This window comes from Takifugu flavidus, chromosome 10, assembly GCF_003711565.1.
Source record: "Takifugu flavidus isolate HTHZ2018 chromosome 10, ASM371156v2, whole genome shotgun sequence".
NCBI lineage: Eukaryota > Metazoa > Chordata > Actinopteri > Tetraodontiformes > Tetraodontidae > Takifugu > Takifugu flavidus.
Window position 1 is genome coordinate 11479242 of NC_079529.1, and position 12480 is coordinate 11491721.

Below are 12480 nucleotides of genomic sequence, written 5' to 3' on the forward strand. Positions count from 1 at the left end.
ACTCCCCTTTAACAGGAAGAAACCTTGAGCAGGACCAGGCTCATGTAGGGGGACCCTCCTGCTGATGGGGGGGCTGGGTAGAGAGAGAGGAGGGGGGAGGAGAGGAGAGGAGAGGAGGAGAGGAGAGAGGAGAGGAGAGGAGAGGAGAGGAGAGGAGAGGAGAGGAGGGAGAGGAGAGGAGAGGAGAGGAGAGGAGGGGAGGGGAGGGGAGGAGAGGAGAGGAGAGGAGAGGAGGGGAGGGGAGGAGAGGAGAGGCAGCCATGACCCAGCAGGGTTCCAGCAGCCTGGTGATCAGGTGATCTCGGCCTCTAGCAGCAGAACTAAGATATTAACCTAATAATTTGACGACCGTCTAAATATGATAATTATGTCTAGGATAATAACTGGAACTACAGAATTACTATCAGCTAAGACTAAAAGTAAACACTGTCAGCACATTAACAAGCTGCAGCTTTTCTGTCCATGAACCAACAGTGAAGCTCTCCAACCCACAGACAGACAGCAGCCAGCTTCTTCTTCTTCTCCTTTTGATGACGGTGGGGGCGATGCGGGGGTCGATCCAACTGAGGGTCAGCCTCGACCCTAACCCTCGATGATGTCAAACTCAGTGAAGCCTCAGTAAATGTTTTCAATCTTCCAGGTCAAAGAAATCTTAGAATCTTGAAAAAAATCAACATCTTTAATTGAGCTTGACAAATGTATTTGGACAGATGCTGCATCTGTCCTCGTCTCCCAGTCCACCTGTGTCCCACCTGATGCATATTCATCATCATCTTCTACTAGAACCTTTATACTGTTGGAACCCCCCACCACCAACGACTTGAAGAATGCATGTTTCGTTCACCCTCTTAAGATAAACACGGGAAGTGTGACATCACTGTCAACCATAACAGAATCTGATGACATCATCAGTTGAGGAGCTCCACTTGGCCATCTGATTGGACGTCTGGACTGTCAGGCTCACTTCGTTTTTCGAATCATGGCCTCCATTATCTTCCACTGGTCTGGACTCACCTGACAAACGATGAACAAGATGACAAAAAAGACCAAAAGGCTTCCCTCTGAAGGAAACGCTTGATTGTGACACGGACCTTGTGAAGTTCGTTAAACTCGCCAGCCATGAAGACAAATTCGCCTCCATCAAAGCGGATCACCTGAAAGAAACATTTGTGGTCAAAACCAGAGATTCCCACATGTCCGAATGCATCAGCGGGTTAGTTGAGCTTGGTCAATCTCACAGCTCCAGACATCCAGTTAGCATAGCCGCTGCACAGGTAGGCTGCCAGGTTTGCCAGCTCTTTAGGTGTCCCTAATCGACCCGTTGGAATCCGGCCGATCGCGCCTTTTTCGAAGGCTCCGGTCGGGTCCAGACGACTAAACGCCCCCTGAGCACAACAACCACGTCACAGTAGGTGAACAATAACAAGCGTAAACAAACATCGCCGCTATGGTCAGCACCTTGGTTTTGATTGGTCCGGGATGGATTATATTGAACCTATGGCCATAGCGCCCCCATTCTGCAGCCAGAGACCTTACAAACATCAACAACTGCAGTAAATATGCGAAACAACACAGCTGCCATGGCAGTGATTCTGATCGGAGACACACTTGTACATGGCTTCCACCCCGGCCTTCGCAGATGCACTTGGAACCACAAAACCAGAACCAGACTCGGCGTAGATGGTGCCGATGGCCAGAAAGGAAGCACCTAACACAACGGCAGCATTATCACGCAGCCGAATTTCGTTAGCCGTGACGTCACTGCGGATCGTGACCTCCCACCTTTCTGACCCTGGATCAGCCTCTTGCCCAGCTCCAGAGTGACGAAGGCTGTCCCGTTCAGGACGATGTCAGTTATGCTCTTCCAGGCATTTGGTGAAAGACGCTCCGACGGACAAATGAAGTTTCCTGCAGCATTGTTGATAATCACCTGCACCGATCAGAAAGAAGGTGACGTCACATGTTGCCGACGTGTTTGTGCGTTGATTTTGTTGTTTTTACATCAGGCAGGCCGGTCAGCTTCTCCATCTCGTCCACACATCGGGAGACAGCCTGTGGATCCCTGACGTCGCACTGGAGCGCGTGGACCTGCAGACAGAGGCATGGGTGGTTAGCCTGGCACAAGTTCAAGCTAGCTGCTTCGGCAGAACGCCGATCGCCTTCTGGTTTCCCACCTTGTTTCCGGTCTGACTGCTGATCTCTTCGGCTGTTTGCTGCAGAACATCCAACTTCCTGAAGCGTGAACAGAAATGCTTTCATAAATGAAAAACATCAATTGTGAAGGCCTTGGTGCAACCTACAAACCAGGAAACTAGGTTTCCATTAAAGGTCTCCTTCCATCGGTAAGTAAATACCCGACCTGCTGGTTATGACGCACTGAGCTCCCAGCTGTGACAGAGTGCTGGTCATGACCCGGCCCAGGCCTGTCCCTCCTCCTGTGATGAAGGCCACCTTGTTGCTGAAGCTTCCTGTTGGCAGCATGGTGTTTTCATCTGGCTGGAAGAAGCGTGACTGAGGAGGAGGAGGGCTGGTCTGACGAAGAGCAGTCGAGCTATGGAACCATGACTGAGAGACATACGGGTTTACTTTAGAACAGCTGAACAGTTTTGCTTTCAGCTCATGCTGACTTTAAAAGGCACGGAACACAAACGCACCGAGTTGGATATTGTGACGGCACTTGATATATCTTATGTAGTCATTCTTTTTCTGCTCTAGAACATTTAACTGACGCTCAGGTCTGGGTTCTGATCGTCCAGCTCACATATTGTAGTTTCTCCACCATGGAAGTGTAATGATCTACCTGCCACCCCAGATGAAGTTGCTGACTTACTTCCTAACCTGCAGAACGTGTCACTTTCCTGACCAATCAGAGAAGACCAACAACTAGACTCACAGCCATTGGATGTTGAACCTGTCCATCAAACACGTTTTAATTTAAATACAGACGAAAGATAAGATCCTTCAGTGGAACTTGGCGTGATTACACTTGAATTCAACAGAAATGATATTCAACGAATGATAAACTGGATCAAGGAAACTGGACTGGGACACACACACACACACGCACGCACGCACGCACGCGCGCACGCGCGCGCACACAGTCACAATACGAGGTTTGAGGTTTGAAGGCAAAGTTTAAGGTTTAAAGGCTAAGCAAAAAACAAACATTTTCTTACCCTCTGAACTAAATTTCTGGAACTTTGAGCTATTCTACCCACTACGGCAGCTGCCATCTTGCTCGAAATTAGGTGTCCTTCGACCGGGAATATACCAACAACAGGAACAGGGAGGGGAGAAAAGTGGTCGTGACCATTTCAGATTGTGATCATGCAAAGAGCTTTTTTTTTTTTTTTTTAAACGGAATACATCCATCAAAAAGGAAATTGTTAAACGTGTTTTAAACCTAATGGATACAATCTATAAAACGATATAGAATTATGACTTTTAAGACAAAATCAAGGATTTTCAATAAACTCTTTCTGTAATGGATTAAAGCAAGAACTACCTCTAAAGGGGGAAAGAGAATGTGCGGTGATTTTTCCAATAATACATACTTAATATGCAAACTTAATGGTTTAAGATTGGTAACCTCGTAAAGCGCAACTGCCTTTTTAATCTGACTCCGCCCCAATTAGTGTCGTACATTGTGACGTATATCGCACGTTACCATAATGTGTGTTACGGTCAGGGACTTCAATTAAACACACCGGATTATATAAACTGTGTCGATTACACTATGGAATGCAATTATTACTGCATTATCAGTGATTATTATTAATCTTACAGCGGTCGTGAAATTATGTTAACTGCAGTTCTACTTTGAAACGCTTTCGGTTTACTCTAATAGTTACGGTAAACTTTAAAGTGGTCCGACACACGAAGCAGGAAAACAACAAATATGCAACAACTGGGCGATCAACTGCAGAGAAGTGATCAGAAATCCTGACTGATGGATCATGGAAGCCCAGACCCCAGACTGATTCTGATTTTCAGCGGGAAGCGAAAGTCCGGAAAAGATTATGTGACGGATCTGATGCAAAGGCGGTAAAATCCATCAGATTTTGTCAATGAGCTATTTGGTATCGATCAGTTATTATGTAGAATGGGTTTTAGAAATGAAAACAAATGCGAGCAACTGGCCATGTTAGTTCAGATTAATAAGTCCCCAACTGGCGCCTGAAATTAAGGATCTTGTTAGTTGATCCATTGATGATGCTGTTGACCCGTTATCAACCTTATTATCGCCACCAAGGGAGGTCACGTGACAGGCGTTGATTGGTTTTTAGCAGAATAACTCAAAATGTTGTGAATGGGTTTTCATGAAATTCCCAGAAAATGTTAATAATTGTTCGAGGTAGCACTATTTAAATCTTGGTGATGTTCTGGATTCCAGAGGTACTTTGACCTTCCAACAATCAAAGAAAAGGGGTTTGATCCCATAGCAACCTACTGTTATTCAAGCTTGTACTGGACCAACGTGATTTCATGTATATGTGGAGTCACGTGATTATCTAATAGTCCTGTGACTGTCGTGTAGACTAGGTCCTGCTCAGTGCTGCGTCCTCCGACTGTCTGGACCTCTCAAACAGCAGTATGCCCAGGTAGGGTCAACGCCTGCCGTCCCCACGGTAACAATGCTGTGGCCAACTCATGCTTGTTCTGCTGCTTCTGCAGGAACACGGACTGGATCTGAACGAGCTGCTGAGTCCTGGTCCATACAAGGAGCAGTACCGGGCCAGTATGATTAATTGGGGGGAAATTCGTCGACGCTCAGACCCAGGATTCTTCTGTCGATTAGCAACCAGAGAAGCATGGCAACCAGTCTGGGTATGATGTCAAAGCTAATGTTGATGGAAACATTCCTTTGGAGCAAACCCGTTTCCAGGCTATCACATTGCTGTTCTGCACCGGTCAGATGGTGAGTGATGCACGGCGCCTGTCGGACCTGCAGTGGTTCTGGTCAAAATTTCCCCAACAGACACAGAGCGTCAGAGTTCAATGTTCAGACAGAACACGCCAGCAGAGGGGGTGGAGCTTTACAGCAGGTCAGAGCACCATTTTGTACAGAAATTCAAACATTGGGTAGCAGTGAGAGGAACAAAATAGCCATAGATGATTCTGAATTGTAGATCTTTAAACATATTTGCTAAACCTTTTAAGTATTTATGGATGATTTATATTTATAATCTGTATTACACCATTTACTCGTCTGTCTCAGGTGTTGATGACTCCGAGTCCGAATGTGGGCTGGACAGGGGTGTTGAATTTGATTGGATCATCAATAATGACACTGATGGTGCCTCATTAGAAGAGCAGCTGCAGCCACTCCTGAAACTGGCTGTCGAGGCAGCCGATAGTCACTGATCAATCGTTTGACTCAGTGACTGATCTGGAACGGAGCAGCTTCCAAGGCCAAGACCTTTCCTTGTCTGCTGGAGCAAAGGCCGATAGGAAATGTTGGGAATTAACTCTACAAGGAGCAACTGGAACAAACTTTACACCTGACCATCATTTGAAGATTTACACATTCTACAGGAATCTGTTCAAATAAAAGCATAGAGTCAGTTTAGATCTACATATCACAGGTGTTTTATTGTATAAAATTGGTTCTCCCACATTTGACAATTAGCTGTGACATTACAAATCATGTCATTTTGATGTCAGGTTCTTGGTCAGAACAGTCATGAAGTGTAATATTCCATCATTAAAGGTCATGATCAAAGCAAAAATAATACAGGGAATGTGTTGCAAGGCTTTGATTGGCTCTTCTACCATATCAGTGGAATGCAGTGACACTGAGCCACACCCCCTTGGAACAGAAATAAGAAATGATTGGATAAGAAGATTACTCAAAATAAAGCATTATTCGCCCCAAAAAACAAGTACAGAAACAAACCGTTAAGACAAATGAAAGTAATTAGCTCTTAACAAAGGAATCAATTTCCCCTTATAGCACCTCTTCCTCAGGCCGGACCTGTCAAAGGGAGGAGGAAATAGCAGAGAGGGGGGAGCAAAGAAGGTGGCACTGTCAGAGGGAGGAGCGGAGGAGGCAGCTCCAGAGTTTGAAGGAATGTTTGAAAGAGGGGGACAGTGATGTCCTCAGGCAGCAGAGGGGAGGCGGTGGCACGGAGGATCAGAGGAAGTTGAGGTCATGCAGGGTCTGTTCCAGGGTGGCGTTGATCTTAACATTCTCCTCTTGGGCTTTACTGACGGCCTCTGGAATAAAGACATTAGACGAATGAGCAAAGAGGAAAGAAGATGAATAAATTGATAAAACCAGTCTGAGGTCAGGCCCAACCCACCTTCCAGGTTATTGATGGTTCTCTCACAATTGTCCCGAGAACGTTCTGCCTCTTCCGCTCTGCTCTCCGCCTGAAAGGCACCAAAGAAGGTGAAGTAACGATGGCAACTCATTCCTCTTTACTTGGGTAATTGGTTCTTGCCATGATATGAATTCTAACAGTTGTCCAATAGAGCCGTCAGCTGTGTAACAACCTGACATCTGCACGTTACTGATGGTCCCAACCCCAGTAATACGGCAAGAACTTCCACTACGCAACCCTGACAAGGCCCATTTCAGCTCATGAAGCTCATGAAGAGAACACCAAGGGTTTGCAGCCCAATCGAAAACAATCAAAGGGTGTCTACTTTAAGGAATCTAAAATACAAGACACATTTAGTTATTTCATACTTTACACAATTCTGCATGTGCTCAGTCATGGTTTTGATGCCTTCAGTGAACATCTACAATGTAAATAGCCGTGAAAATAAAGAAAATGCATTGAGGGTGTGTCCAAACTTTTGGCCAGTACTGCATACATATCCAGTATACATTTCAGAACTGTATGAACCCATGATGGGCTAAACAAACATCGGCATGTTCTGGGTTAGTCCTCGTCCATCACGATGAGATGGAGTAAACTGAAGTAGCTGCTGTAGCCAGCCTTACTCAGGCAGGCTTCCAAATGCTCACTCATAATCTTCACGTGTGAAAATGCTGACTAGCGTAACAAAGTGGAGCAGAATAATGCAGCCATTGAAGTAGCACATTTTCTCCTGTTTGGGGGCTTTTTATCTGAAAGTTTCAGAACTCTACATGGGCCCGGAACTTCAGCTGAATTCAGTCAGTTTGAGGCGTTACAATCTCACCCTGCACTTCAAATGAGTTCGGAGGAAACAACGCTGCAATTTGTGATTGGGTAACACGCAAGTGTAGCAACTGGGTCGGTCTCAAACGTCTGTCAAACTGACAAAACTGTCCGTCTGCTCTGCAGTGCACGAGCGCACGGCAGCTTGCTAACTAATTAGCCCACTGGAGTTTTGCACGTGAGGTTCACCTGCGACCCACCCATTGGAAATTGCCACAGTGAGGACGGAGCCTTCATCTCACAGTAGAGAGGAAGTCAGCCTCCCGTACCTGGACAGGGAGCTGGTTCCACAGCAGGGGGCCCATAGCTGAATGCTCGGCCCCCATTCTACTGTTAAAGGTCCTCGTAGGTCAGCAAAAGGATTTTACAGGCTGTTCTGAATTTAATAGGCAGCTAATGAAAAGAAGTCAGCACAGTCACATGACCTCCTGTGTACCTTCTGTCAGAGGTGCTATTACTGGCTCTTTAGCTCACTACCTTGCAGCGAGGACCTGCACCTCTGCAGCGTTTGAATCATCCCGTCGCTTACGGAGCTGCAGGTTTGTTCGTGACAGAATGTAGACGCCAGAGGTGATGATGTCAGACACATGACAGCGAAACAATAGTGACAACAGGTCTTACCTTCTTGACTTTGTCGGTCAGGTTCCTAATCTCCTCCTCGTACTTGTCCTCCTTTACGGAGTACTGAGGAACAGTGAGACGAGCGGTCAGAAAGACGGGTCAACAGGATACAAATGGACAGGAAGCAGATTTAAACATTCAGTTTATTTTGAGACAGAGATCCAGGTTTCCAGCTGTACCACAGCAATGACAGAATATAATCAGTGCAGGTAAACTACTGTGTTGCCGTGGCAACAGCAACCAAGTAAAAGAATAAAACGCTTAACTCCCAATTGTAGAAATGAATATGAGGAGTTGCTTCATCTGGGAAACTCAAAATGGCTCCTGACCAGGTGATGGTTGGGTGCTTGTTTCCATGATGATGCGCACAGGTGAACACCGCACCCAGATGGCCTCAGGGATGACCTGGAGGCTGCATGAACCTGCTGTTCACCTGCAGACGCTCCCCCTGAGGCGCTTCCTGTCTACTGGGTCGGTCAAACAACAGGACGCGTTTCCCTGAACAGGTCCCACTAATCCTCAGAAGTGACCCGTATGGCCCCCTGGTGGCCGTCTGCACTACAGCTCATTGTGAATTCTACGTCAATTTTACGTGGATCCCACTAAGAGTCACAGATTTGATCGATACAAATTGGAAAATTTCATATTTTTACTTGACTCTAAAATAAAGACCATCTTTCCTTCACCTCTGAGCAGAGCGACTCACCCGAGTCAGGCAGGGAAATGTGGCGGAAGCTTCTCTTACCTTCTCGACCTGGGCCTCCAGAGATCTTGAGGTTGAAAACACCGATTTCAACTCCTCCTCCAAAATACGGCACTTACTGCGGATAAGACATAACACCGCGTCAGAATGGTGGTCATGCTCGTGCCCAGACTGCTGTGACCTCAGCGCTTGTGAGCTGAGTGTGAAGGACACACACACACACACACACCAGTCAAAGTTGCTAAAGGAATCAAGTGATCCGAGTGACCACTGAACCACAATGCTGCCTGGTAGTGAGACAGAGAGGGTGTGTGTGTGTGTGTGTGTGTGTGTGTGTGTACCTCTCAGATTTGGCAGCCCGGTCCTCAGCTCGTTCCAGCTCTCCTTCGACACGGGTCAGTTTACGAGCATTCTGTCAAAAAAAATTGAATCAATAGTTTTTGTTTAATGCAGAATATTATGAGTTTGTCATATTTTAATTTATTTAAACATACAAACATAAGATAATATCGATAAGTCAATAGTGGTGAGACAAGATGACACCAACTACCAGTCCAGTCCATGGATGTCACACCAACGGCGTCCAGTCTTGGACACACTAGTTTCCATTTTCTTTATTTTTTTCTCCATCATCCGTTTGTGTCATTTTAATGTAGAACATGAAGTAAGAACTCTCACAGACTCTGCAGCATGTAAAACCTGCACAGTAGTGATCAGAACACACGCTGGTGTAACCTCGCCCAGATCCTCTACAGGATCTAACGGACCCATTATGCAGCAGCAGACAATAGCAGGAGCTGCCTCAGGTCCTTGACCTGATCAAAGCACACCAGGAAAGATCAAAAAGAAACCTCCTTTGCTTCCTGTGAGAGTACAGCTCTGTCTTTATCTAATATTTATATTATATTCAGCTGGTTTCAGAGATAACGAGGACCAAACTAAAGATGCATTTCTACAAACTGAGGGTGTCTGCAGAGAAACAACCTTCTGCAGGTTCAGAATTTCAGAACTTGGGCCAAATACTTCTCTGGCCTGAAGGGGGCCCTTAAAACTGTTGTAATTAATAGAACTTACCTCCTCATACTTGAGGTCAGCCTCCTCTGCTATCTTTTTGGCTTCGTTCAGCTGATACTCCAGGAGCTCCAGCTTCTCTTCATCCTTCTGAGCTCTGTTCTCGATCACCTTCATACCTCTGCAGGGGGGCCAAAGGACAGAGTGAGGAGGTATCTACAAGGCTGTGGTGCAGCCGTCATCTTCGTTGTGCTGGTACCAACTGTCTGGTCTCAGTCTCTTATCATAAATCAGCATGTGATGTCATTAACTCTACCCCTCCCCCACGTTCTATGTCCTAGAAATTACAAACAGTATTGAAAACGTAATGTTTTGCATTTTTATATTGGCTGTCAGAGCAACCAGTCTTTTTGGCTCAGGTGGTGGTGAAACAGCCTGTTGCAACAGCCTGAAGCAACAACTGAACATATTTGCCAGCATCGCTAACGCACCTCTCGCTCTCATCTGCAACCTTCTCCACCTCCTCCACCTTACGAAGAGCATCCGCGAGCCTCTCCTGAGTTCTGTCCAGGGTGTCCTCCTCATTTTGTAGACGGTTTGACAGAGTGGTCACTTCCATCTCTGCCTGAAGACAAAAACAAGCTGTCTGTTAGCACACGTATGCTAGCTGGAACAAGACAGTGAGCTGACGACCTGAGCTGCCCAACACAACACTCCAGGATCACTGCCTCACCTCCTCATGCTTACATGAATGAGGAGATCCTGACCGCTGTGTAGTTTTAATGAGAATTTAATCTTATAAAATAGGAGATCATCAGCCTGATGTCTGTATTGTTCACTCAGCAGTAGAATATCCATCAGGTATTACGGATCATTATAGCCATTACACAACATAAAGTCTGGATCATATTTGTTATCATTTACTCTTTCCATTGAAAGTATAAAAGCTGGATTTTAAACTGCAGAGCACATTTCTGAATATGTTTCCAATGACAGTCTTATGACATAGAAAATGTGTTGCAATTGGTATTTTCACCACAAGGTGTCTCTAGCACTCACACGACGAACCTGTAACTTCTGGACAGAAGACACAGGTGGACAAAAAGGTGGGACAGACTGAAGAAGTGTGACGAAAAAGATAATGGACGCAATCAGTGCTGAAAATACCCAAAAAGAGAAAACCTGTAACTGTTGGTACAGTGGATCCCGGTGATGAACCAACACATTCTGTACGTGTTTGTTATGAGGCGCCCGCTGATCAGATCTTTGCTCACATGTTGCAGTCTGCTTATCTTCCAACTACGACAGAAGTGTGCTTCAGATGACACCCACAGTTCTGACATCACACCATGAGGCCCCCCTTAAGTCCTTGCAGTACCCGACTCATGAGGTTTATAACCCTGCAGCGAAGGTCCCGTACCTCTGGGCGATTGATCTCTGTCACTAACCACCACCATCATCATTACGGAATCATCCAACATCAAACAGGAACTTGTGAGGACACACACACAGATTTGTGCAGTTTCATACAGATTTTGTAAAAGTAGAAAAGGTCTTAAAGGCAGACAGGATTCTTCTCTGGAAACATCTTGAAACAGTTGAGCCCACATTCTCTACAAGTTTGAACTAGCCCGGGGAATCTTGGGTGTAAGCTCAACCTAGACACCCTCTCAGCCGGCCCCACCTCCACCAACACGTATCGGCAGAAGAGAAGAACAGAAAGACAACTCAACACAGCTCCAAGCCCGTGAACACCTGAAGCATACCTGACATTTTTCATCCTCCTCTCACACCCCCACCACCATCTTGTACAAGTGAAAAGGTGTTTGTACCTCCTCTCTGGTCCTCCGCTCCTTCTCTACCTCCTTCTGCAGCCTCTCAGCTCTCTCCATGGCCTCTTCCACCTGGTCCTGCAGGACCTTGATCTTCTTCTTGACTGCATCGACGCTGACTGATCCACTCATCTTCTGGCAGGAGAGAACCCAGAAGCTTTCAGTGTGCCGTCTACAGCCTGCTCGCTCAAGATGCTTCACTGAAAAGCACCTTTTTAGTGACACATCCCTGTTCACATCTCTTTAGCGTGTATTTTTAAGTATTGACTAACTTTAGAAAGACTGATCATGAGGAGTCTAAATGAAAATCTTGGTTTTCTAGTCTTGACATCATTTACGATCGGAGGTTTCTCAACACTACTTGTGAGCACAGTTGAAACTGGTTCGTTTGTTGCATGTGACGTCAATCCGTCCTCAGTATATTTACCTTTTGGACCATGAAATGCATCTTAAAACAGTATTCATCACACTTTTAAAGCTGGCGTCTGGTTGTGCCATTAGCACGCTAGCTGTAAATGTTAACTACCAACCACCGCCCTGTCAAGCTGCTAGCAGCCATTAACAGCAGCGGTAGTTAACAGGTTAACAGCTGTGACACCGAGTGAGCCTCCTCACCTGGTCGGCTGTTCTGGGTAAACGAAAGTTCGTGCGTCTCAAACCTGGCTTCACCTGAAGCCGTCACTTCCCTGTTAGCTAAATGCTAACGGACTATTAGCGGCTAATTGAGCAGAGTTGCTAGCCCCAAAATTAGAGAAAACGTCTGGAAGCAGATGAGCCTGGAGACTTTGGAGGTTCTGCTTCAGATTGAGGGGTTGCGCGTCCCTATTCCAGCGTTGGTTTAGTGTTCTTGTGCTGAAGGGACCACTTGTGCCGCTCTTCACCGTCTGAATTCCTCAAACAGCCAACTCCCAAATACGGACTACACCCACTTCCGCGTTAAATTCCCTCCACGGGAAGTGACGCAATCGGTCGCGTGGGTCGCAAATATTTAGAAAAATTAAAATGACACTTTTCACTCTAAAACACCTGTTAAATCACATTATGTGCTACAACTAACACACATACTTCATTCAGAACCTTAACTCGATCCTTTAAAGACGAAAACACGTGTATATTAGTCAGCGCTTGAGCAGCTGTTCCTGTCATGTGCCGCCACCTTGTGTTT

At 46.1% G+C, this 12480-nt stretch overlaps 3 protein-coding genes across 5 annotated transcripts; 1 reads left to right on the forward strand and 2 right to left on the reverse strand.

Moving 5' to 3' along the window:
- Positions 1-660: 660 nt before the first annotated feature.
- Positions 661-3336, reverse strand: decr1 (2,4-dienoyl CoA reductase 1, mitochondrial). 2 transcript variants are annotated; one of them, XM_057044458.1, is made up of 10 exons: positions 3177-3336; positions 2360-2565; positions 2175-2232; positions 2002-2088; positions 1783-1930; positions 1609-1708; positions 1459-1531; positions 1239-1385; positions 1092-1154; positions 661-1014 (listed from the first exon to the last, which is right to left on the reverse strand). In XM_057044458.1, the coding sequence occupies exons 1-10, from the start codon at positions 3231-3233 to the stop codon at positions 961-963; spliced, it is 993 nt and encodes a 330-aa protein (XP_056900438.1). In that variant the 5' UTR covers positions 3234-3336; the 3' UTR covers positions 661-960. The 2 variants fall into 2 exon arrangements, with proteins under 2 accessions (XP_056900438.1, XP_056900439.1); XM_057044459.1 differs by lacking the exon at positions 3177-3336 and adding an exon at positions 2655-2991.
- Positions 3337-3720: 384 nt separating this feature from the next.
- On the forward strand, positions 3721-6785 carry pmvk (phosphomevalonate kinase). Its single transcript, XM_057044462.1, has 5 exons — positions 3721-4044; positions 4538-4601; positions 4675-4827; positions 4916-5045; positions 5219-6785. The coding sequence occupies exons 1-5, from the start codon at positions 3950-3952 to the stop codon at positions 5362-5364; spliced, it is 588 nt and encodes a 195-aa protein (XP_056900442.1). The 5' UTR covers positions 3721-3949; the 3' UTR covers positions 5365-6785.
- On the reverse strand, positions 5566-12241 carry LOC130532125 (tropomyosin alpha-4 chain-like). Of its 2 annotated transcripts, none has more exons than XM_057044461.1 (9): positions 11931-12241; positions 11316-11447; positions 9975-10108; positions 9547-9664; positions 8814-8884; positions 8515-8590; positions 7770-7832; positions 6303-6372; positions 5566-6216 (listed from the first exon to the last, which is right to left on the reverse strand). In XM_057044461.1, the coding sequence occupies exons 2-9, from the start codon at positions 11445-11447 to the stop codon at positions 6134-6136; spliced, it is 747 nt and encodes a 248-aa protein (XP_056900441.1). In that variant the 5' UTR covers positions 11931-12241; the 3' UTR covers positions 5566-6133. The 2 variants fall into 2 exon arrangements, with proteins under 2 accessions (XP_056900441.1, XP_056900440.1); XM_057044460.1 differs by having other exon boundaries at positions 11316-11450.
- Positions 12242-12480: the final 239 nt, after the last annotated feature.